Source organism: Aegilops tauschii, chromosome 6 (assembly GCF_002575655.3).
Source record: "Aegilops tauschii subsp. strangulata cultivar AL8/78 chromosome 6, Aet v6.0, whole genome shotgun sequence".
Taxonomy (NCBI): Eukaryota; Viridiplantae; Streptophyta; class Magnoliopsida; order Poales; family Poaceae; genus Aegilops; species Aegilops tauschii.
In genome coordinates, this window is record NC_053040.3 from 464,987,289 (window position 1) to 464,996,120 (window position 8,832).

General features: G+C 48.6%; 1 protein-coding gene across 1 annotated transcript; it reads right to left on the reverse strand.

The window, feature by feature from the left end:
• Window positions 1-23: 23 nt before the first annotated feature.
• Window positions 24-1,700, reverse strand: LOC109731632 (uncharacterized). The gene is made up of 3 exons (XM_020290804.3): window positions 1,303-1,700; window positions 770-1,212; window positions 24-671 (listed from the first exon to the last, which is right to left on the reverse strand). The coding sequence occupies exons 1-3, from the start codon at window positions 1,646-1,648 to the stop codon at window positions 309-311; spliced, it is 1,152 nt and encodes a 383-aa protein (XP_020146393.1). The 5' UTR covers window positions 1,649-1,700; the 3' UTR covers window positions 24-308.
• Between the last annotated feature and the right edge of the window lie 7,132 nt (window positions 1,701-8,832).

Consider the following 8,832-nt stretch of genomic DNA (forward strand, 5'->3'; position numbering starts at 1 on the left):
TACAAGTCTTTTTAGAGATTTCAACGCGGGCCATATACGGAACAAAATGAGTGAATGTACACTCTACATCTGTAAGTAGCCTCTATTGATGGAATTTCTAAGAGGCTTATATGTCATGGAGTTCCGTGTGCATGATCATATATCGCGAGAATATGTAATGAAATCACACTGAGGTCCGGATGGGATTTTCTTGTTTCTTGCAAAGTATGCCGGGAGGGAGTAGAAAAGCCATGGGATAATGGTTGCGACGGAGCAAAACTAGCGAGCACCGACAGACCGGCCGCGCGCGCCTCCGCTGTCCGTTGGTTCTACCTGAGCAGCGACTCGTCCTTGTGGCGGGACACGATCTTGGCGGTGTCGCGCCACCGCGACACCTCGCGCTCCTTGTCCCGCAGCTTCCTCTGCGCGCGCTGCAGCTCCGTCTCCAGCTCCGCGATCCGCTGCTCGTGCTGCGACTGCAGGAGCTCGTGCAGCCTCCGCTCCAGGACCCGGGCCGGCACGCCGCCGTGGCACGGCTTGCTCTCTTCGTCCTCCTCGTCAGTGTCTCCCTCCTCCTCCTCCTCGTTGTCTTGGTGTTCCTTGCATTCTGTTGCCGCGTCGTCGAGTACACCGTCGATGTCGACACAATCAGGGGAGCCGCTCTCCGAGGAGATGTCGCTCTTGGCCTCCGACTGCAAATTAAAGTTCAATCGGAGAGAACTTAGTACAGAATTGTCAAATTGACATAGAGCGAGCGTGAGCACCACTAGTTGTACGAGCACGACGACACCTCGAGCTGGTGATCTCGCCGCGTGGTCACGCACTCCTCCTCCCCGTCGCCGTCGTTGGAGTCGAGCTGCAGGCGCGTCAGTTCCGCCTCGAGCTCCGCTTCCATCTGATCCATCGCGGCGACAGAAACTCCAACGCCGGCATCGCCGCACTCCGAGGCGGCATCACGCGAACCGCGGGACAACGAGGCGTCCTCGCCGCCGGCATCAGCGAAGACGATGCGCTCCTTCAGGACGCTGGCACCGTCGTCGACATGGCCGCCGTCAGACAAGTCGGAGCGGGTGCTGCCACGCGCCTCCGCCCTGACGTCCAGCACCAGCCGCTCCATCTGGGCGCGCAGCTCCGCCATCCTGCTCAGCTCCGCCGCGCCCCTGGACAGCAGCAGCACCAGGCCCGCGCCCAGCCCGAGGCTCGCGGCCGACACCTCCGGCGCCACCTTCATCCCTGCGCAAAGAATTAACCACGCCACGCCATTGGCCATCATCATCAACGACAATTACTAACTCAGCCAGGTCGCGGTGATCACTCACGTACCCTGCAGGGAACTCCGAGGCGACTCGCGAGCCTCTGTTTCTTGCTTGCTCGCCATGACCACCTTTGGCGCGGCCACCTCCTCCTCTACGGCGTCCTCCTTGGCGGCCGCTCCGGCGCCGCTGGAGCAGTAGCGGGGGATGCGCATGCGGCAGCCAAACCCGCCGCCGCCGCCCCCGCCGAGGATGCGCGACAGCAAGGACCGCGGTGAGCGGCACTCGCGCCGGATCCTGCTGGCGCCGGCAGCATTGGTGAGGAGGGCGCCGACGGTGGCGGGAGATGAAGATGGCGAGGCGGAGAGGCGCGGGGGCAGCGGCAGCGCTTGCGCCGTGCTCGTCTGCATTGCCATTTCCAATCGAGACTCTGAATGGCGCGGCAATGGCGAGGGGAATGGTGGAGGATTCCATGTTAGGCGTGCGTATTTATAGGGAGACTGAAATCGCGGGGAGTGTGGGGTTTAAATGGGCGTTATACCTTCCGTGTCCTTTGACCAACCACCCTTCATTTTCCCCTTGATAAGTAACGCTGTCTATTTCAGGCGACTGAGGATAGAGGGTGTGCTACTAACGTTTTGCCAAATCTTTTCCATGTTTCTCAGTTGTTTGAATTTGTGAGTCTCTGTATATAAAATTGTACTCTTTCAGTTTGAAATCTGCCACCTCCGTGACAAGTTTGCGCAATTCTAGTTTGTAAGGGTTGGCAGTTGGTACATACACTCAAAAATTTGACTTGCTTCAAAAAAACTCAGACAACCAATAAATTACTCCTTCCATTCCCTTATACAAGGCCACAAACTCAAATTACAGGTATCTAGATAAAATTTAATGACTACTTTAGAAGCCAACTTTTCTTCTTGTTATCTGGAATCATTAATACGTCTGCATGCATGCAAGGAAGGAATGAGAAGAAAGTAGCACACTGTCATTATGACTACATGCATGCAAGTATTAAACAAGTTACTACTATGAGAAAACATCATTAAATTTTGCCTCGGTTACTGTTAGTGACCTTGTATAGATGCAAAATGTATTTTTCATAGTGGCCTTGTATAAAGGAATGGAGGGAGTAACATGGCTACTAAATTTCTACGCCTGAAGCAGAATCTTTGCCAAATTGAGGGGTTTCTCATTTTCAATTTCATTCTAACGAAAGCAATAAAAACACGTTTCGCACAAACAAAAAGAAATCAATAAAAACACATGGCGAGGCAAGGTTGACTGTAAGCGGAATATCATGATAGATTTTATCTTGGGGACGTGCACGTAATAGGTACCTTACAAATTAGAACTATGTGACATTTGGCTAGTCGCCATTTTTGTCAAGTAGGCCTTGTTTAAGACTCTGAGGACTATTGTAATTTACCTATGAAGAAGTTGTTCGCCAGGTAAATCAAGACTCCATTTTCTAAATAAAAAAAGAGAGATCGAATAGCTCATCAAAAAAGAATTTACACCTGCCATGATACCTTCTAGCGTCTGGATGACAAAAAAAAATGTTATGCTTCTTTGGCTTTGGATGTTGGCTTGCTCGAAATGATTATCCAAGGCATGCAGTAACAAGTCAAGGTTGAGGAAATTGTGGCTTCGAGCAATGGCATGGACCTGACTCAGACGTTTTTACATGTTAGCTCGGTTGGGGAGGTGCCGTTTTGGTTTGGTATCCAGAGTTTGATAGCGCCTAGTGAACCTCCCAGCTTGAAGGCTTCTGAGTCCGACGAGTCACTTGATGATATTGGCAAGCCAAAAGTCCCAACAACCCTCTACCTTGTTGGATGAGTTCTTGAGGAACTTTAGTCGCTTTGTACACATTTCTTGCTCGATGCAGCAGTTCATGTTCAAATTGGAGGGGCATCTAACCGCGCCGAGAGGCGTAGTTGACATTTGGATAAGAAGCACAAAAATTCCAACACCCCACCTCCAAACATGCTGAATTTAGGTAGGACGAGGCTTTCAGGGATTTGCCCAAGATCATGACCTCAAAGCAAGTCATCGAGGAGGATGTGCAGGAGAAGATCAAATCTTATCTGCAGATGTATAAAAAGCCGCTTTTGCGCCGATGATGATACAGGTAGTTCATGCCTTTTTAGAGGTAGATGTTTGATCGAGCTTGTGATAAGGTTAGGCGCGAGTAAGCATGAGTAAGTCGCAGGCGGGGTAAATCAAATATTCGATTTTCTAAGCAAAGAAACGGAATAGCTCATCAATGAAGAGTTTTTTAGTTCTTGTCACACAAACATCTTATCCTGGATTACAAAATCTACAGAAAAGAAATATCACAAAAGTAATACTCCAAGAGACATGTTACAGTACCCTGGAGTAATACTATCGATGAGTCCACCGACACCAAAAGAAGTTGCTTTGAGATGCATGTTTGCTGCACATTGTTATGAATCTCGGGCCAGGAGCGTGCCGATCGCGAACTCTAAGCAGGCAAGGATACCCACCGCCGGCCGTGGTTCAAAACCATTTGGCACGTATGCATATGCCTCCATCCGCGGTACAGGATCAATGGACCGACGGTAGGTGTCCCCTTTGAATCCATGCACGCGCGCACCTGCACACATTTACAACCCGACCCCTTTCGAATTTCCAACCCGGCTGGCTCGCTCGAATTAGTCGATCGGTTCGTACGCCGTTTTTGGTGCGCGATTTGTATATGAAAAAATGCACTGACGCGAGATGGGGTCGCAGGAGCAATGAGGGTGGCCCGGCGGTGGTAGCTGGGTGCGCTCCCGCGCTCGCCGGCTTGGCTTGGCTGGCTAGTCCACGCCCGACCGTCGCGGGGGACTCGTGAGTCGTGACCCACCTCTATAAATCGGCGCCTCATCCGGTTCACGGGTGGGTCGGCCTGGTCAGCGACTCCCCGATCATTTGCTCAATCGGCGGTCCCTCAACACGTCCGAGACCCGTGGACCATTGTTGGATGGTTAGAGATGGTGGTATCTCAGTCCATCAGGGGTTCAAGTCCTGGTGATGGCATTTATTTCTGAATTTATTTCAGGATTTCCGGCGATGCACATTCAGTGGGAGGAGATGTTTCTGTCGACGACGAGGTGTCTACGGTGATTTCGTAAATTTCAAGATGATATGCCGGCTCAGTCTTTCGAAGGTGCTCATAGGGGTAGGGTGTGCGTGTGTGCGTTCATAGGGGTGAGTGTATGCGCATGTATATAAGCATTTGCGTCTGTACTATGTTGAAAAAAAACACGCCCGAGACATGTCAAACGCTAGAGGCGTGCCCTGTGAAACATCGACGCACACGCGCCCCTTGTGGTGCTCGGCCATGCGCCTCCGCGACTCCCATCGCCGGGGGCTGCCTTGGGTCATCCTTGGGGACGACACCTACCTCACACTCCCACACAGCAGGAAATAAGCCGCGTGCTGGAAAAAACCTCACGCTCCCACACAGCAGACGCACAATAATCGCGCGCGAGGTAAAATTGGTTCAACGTGAAGGAAATATGCCCTAGAGGTAATAATAAAGTTTTTATTTATTTTCTTATATCATGATAAATGTTTATTATTCATGCTAGAATTGTATTAACCGGAAACGTAATACTTGTGTGAATACATAGACAAACAGAATATCACTATTATGCCTCTACTTGACTAGCTCGTTGATCAAAGATGGTTATGTTTCCTAGCCATTGACATGAGTTGTCATTTGATTAACCGGATCACATCATTAGGAGAATGATGTGATTGACTTGACCCATTCCGTTAGCTTAGCACTCGATCGTTTAGTATGTTGCTATTGTTTTCTTCATGACTTATACATGTTCCTATGACTATGAGATTATGCAACTCCCGTTTACCGGAGGAACACTTTGTGTGCTACCAAACGTCACAAGGTAACTGGGTGATTATAAAGGTGCTCTACAGGTGTCTCCGAAGGTACTTGTTGGGTTGGCGTATTTCGAAATTAGGATTTGTCACTCCGATTGTCGGAGAGGTATCTCTGGGCCCACTCGGTAATGCACATCACTTAAGCCTTGCAAGCATTGCAACTAATGAGTTAGTTGCGGGATGATGTATTACGGAACGAGTAAAGAGACTTGCCGGTAACGAGATTGAACTAGGTATTGAGATACCGACGATCGAATCTCGGGCAAGTAACATACCGATGACGAAAGGAACAACGTATGTTGTTATGCGGTCTGGCCGATAAACATCTTCGTAGAATATGTGGGAGCCAATATGAGCATCCAGCTTCCACTATTGGTTATTGACCGGAGACGTGTCTCGGTCATGTCTACATAGTTCTCGAACCCGTAGGGTCCGCACGCTTAAAGTTTCGATGACAGTTATATTATGAGTTTATGAGTTTTGATGTACCGAAGTTTGTTCGGAGTCCCGGATGTGATCCCGGACATAACGAGGAGTCTCGAAATGGTCGAGACATGAAGATTGATATATTGGATGACTATATTCGGACACCAGAATGGTTCCGGGGGTTATCGGATATATACCGGAGTACCGGGGGTTACCGGAACCCCTCGGAGACTATTGGGCCTCATGGGCCCAATTGGTGGAAGAGGAGAGGCGGCCAAGGGGCAGCCGCGCGCCCCTGCCCCCCCCCCCAAGTCCGAATTGGACAAGGAGGGGGGCGGCGCCCCCCCTTTCCTTTCCCCCTCTCTCCTTCCCTCTCCTCTCCTAGTCCAACAAGGAAAAGGGATGGAGTCCTACTCCCGGTGGGAGTAGGACTCCTCCTGGCGCGCCCCTCCTGGCCGGCCACACCTCCCCCCTTGCTCCTTTATATACGGGGGCAGGGGGCACTCTAGAGACACAACTATTGATTTGATCTTTTAGCCGTGTGCAGTGCCCCCTCCACCATAGTCCACCTCGATAATACTGTAGGGGTGCTTAGGCGAAGCCGTGCATCGGTAGAACATCATCATCGTCACCACGCCGTCGTGCTGACGTAACTCTCCCTCAACACTCGGCTGGATCGGAGTTCGAGGGACGTCATCGGGCTGAACTTGTGCTGAACTCGGAGGTGTCGTGCGTTCGGTACTTGATCGGTCGGATCATAAAGACGTATGACTACATCAACCGCGTTGTGCTAACGCTTCCGCTTTCGGTCTACGAGGGTACGTGGACAACACTCTCCCCTCTCGTTGCTATGCATCACCATGATCTTGCGTGTGTAGGAATTTTTTTGAAATTACTACGTTACCCAACAGTGGCATCCGAGCCTGGTTTTATGCGTAGATGTCATATGCACGAGTAGAACACAAGTGAGTTGTGGGCGATATAAGTCATACTGCTTACCAGCATGTCATACTTTGGTTCGGCCGTATTGTTGGATGAAGCGGCCCGGACCGACATTACGCGTACGCTTACGCGAGACTGGTTCTACCGACGTGCTTTGCACACAGGTGGCTGGCGGGTGTCAGTTTCTCCAACTTTAGTTGAACCGAGTGTGGCTACGCCCGGTCCTTGCGAAGGTTAAACAACACCAACTTGACAAACTATCGTTGTGGTTTTGATGTGTAGGTAAGAACGGTTCTTGCTAAGCCCGTAGCAGCCACGTAAAATTTGCAACAACAAAGTAGAGGACGTCTAACTTGTTTTTGCAGGGCATGTTGTGATGTGATATGGTGAAGACATGATGCTAAATTTTATTGTATGAGATGATCATGTTTTGTAACCGAGTTATCGGCGACTGGTAGGAGCCATATGGTTGTCGCTTTATTGTATGCAATCCAATCGCCCTGTAATGCTTTACTTTATCACTAAGCGGTAGCGATAGTCGTAGAAGCATAAGTTTGGCGAGACGACAATGATGCTACGATGGAGATCAAGGTGTCGCGCCGGTGACAATGGTGATCATAACGGTGCTTCGGAGATGGAGATCACAAGCACAAGATGATGATGGCCATATCATATCACTTATAATGATTGCATGTGATGTTTATCTTTTATGCATCTTATCTTGCTTTGATTGACGGTAGCATTATAAGATGATCTCTCTCTAAATTTCAAGATAAAAGTGTTCTCCCTGGGTATGCACCGTTGCCAAAGTTCGTCGTGCCTAGACACCACGTGATGATCGGGTGTGATAAGCTCTACGTCCATCTACAACGGGTGCAAGCCAGTTTTGCACACACATAATACTCAAGTTAAACTTGACGAGCCTAGCATATGCAGATATGGCCTCGGAACACTGAGACCGAAAGGTCGAGCGTGAATCATATAGTATATATGATCAACATAATGATGTTCACCATTGAAAGCTACTCTATTTCACGTGATGATCGGTTATGGTTTAGTTGATTTGGATCACGTGATCACTTAGAGGATTAGAGGGATGTCTATTTAAGTGGGAGTTCTTAAGTAATATGATTAATTGAACTTAAATTTATCATGAACTTAGTACCTGATAGTATCTTGCTTGTCTATGTTGATTGTAGATAGATGGCCCGTGCTGTTGTTCCGTTGAATTTTAATGCGTTCCTTGAGAAAGCTAAGTTGAAAGATGATGGTAGCAATTACACGGACTGGGTCCGTAACTTGAGTATTATCCTCATTGCTGCACAGAAGAATTACGTCCTGGAAGCACCGCTAGGTGCCAAACCTGAAGGAAATATGCCCTAGAGGCAATAATAAAGTTATTATTTATTTCCTTATATCATGATAAATGTTTATTATTCATGCTAGAATTGTATTAACCGGAAACATAATACTTGTGTGAATACATAGACAAACAGAGTGTCACTAGTATGCCTCTACTTGACTAGCTCGTTGATCAAAGACGGTTATGTTTCCTAGCCATTGACATGAGTTGTCATTTGATTAACGGGATCACATCATTAGGAGAATGATGTGATTGACTTGACCCATTCTGTTAGCTTAGCACACGATCGTTTAGTATGTTGCTATTGCTTTCTTCATGACTTATACATGTTCCTATGACTATGAGATTATGCAACTCCCGTTTACCGGAGGAACACTTTCTGTGCTACCAAACGTCACAACGTAACTGGGTGATTATAAAGGTGCTCTACAGGTGTCTCCGAAGGTACTTGTTGGGTTGGCGTAATTCGAGATTAGGATTTGTCACTCCGATTGTCGGAGAGGTATCTATGGGCCCACTCGGTAATGCACATCACTTAAGCCTTGCAAGCATTGCAACTAATGAGTTAGTTACGGGATGATGTATTATGGAACGAGTAAAGAGACTTGCCGGTAACGAGATTGAACTAGGTATTGAGATACCGACGATCAAATCTCGGGCAAGTAACATACCGATGACAAAGGGAACAACGTATGTTGTTATGCGGTCTGACCGATAAAGATCTTCGTAGAATATGTGGGAGCCAATATGAGCACCCAGGTTCCGCTATTGGTTATTGATCGGAGACGTGTCTCGGTCATGTCTACATAGTTCTCGAACCCGTAGGGTCCGCACGCTTAACGTTTCGATGACAGTTATATTACGAGTTTATATGTTTTGATGTACTAAAGGTTGTTCGGAGTCCCGGATGTGATCACGGACATGACGAGGAGTCTCGAAATGGTCGAGACATGAAGA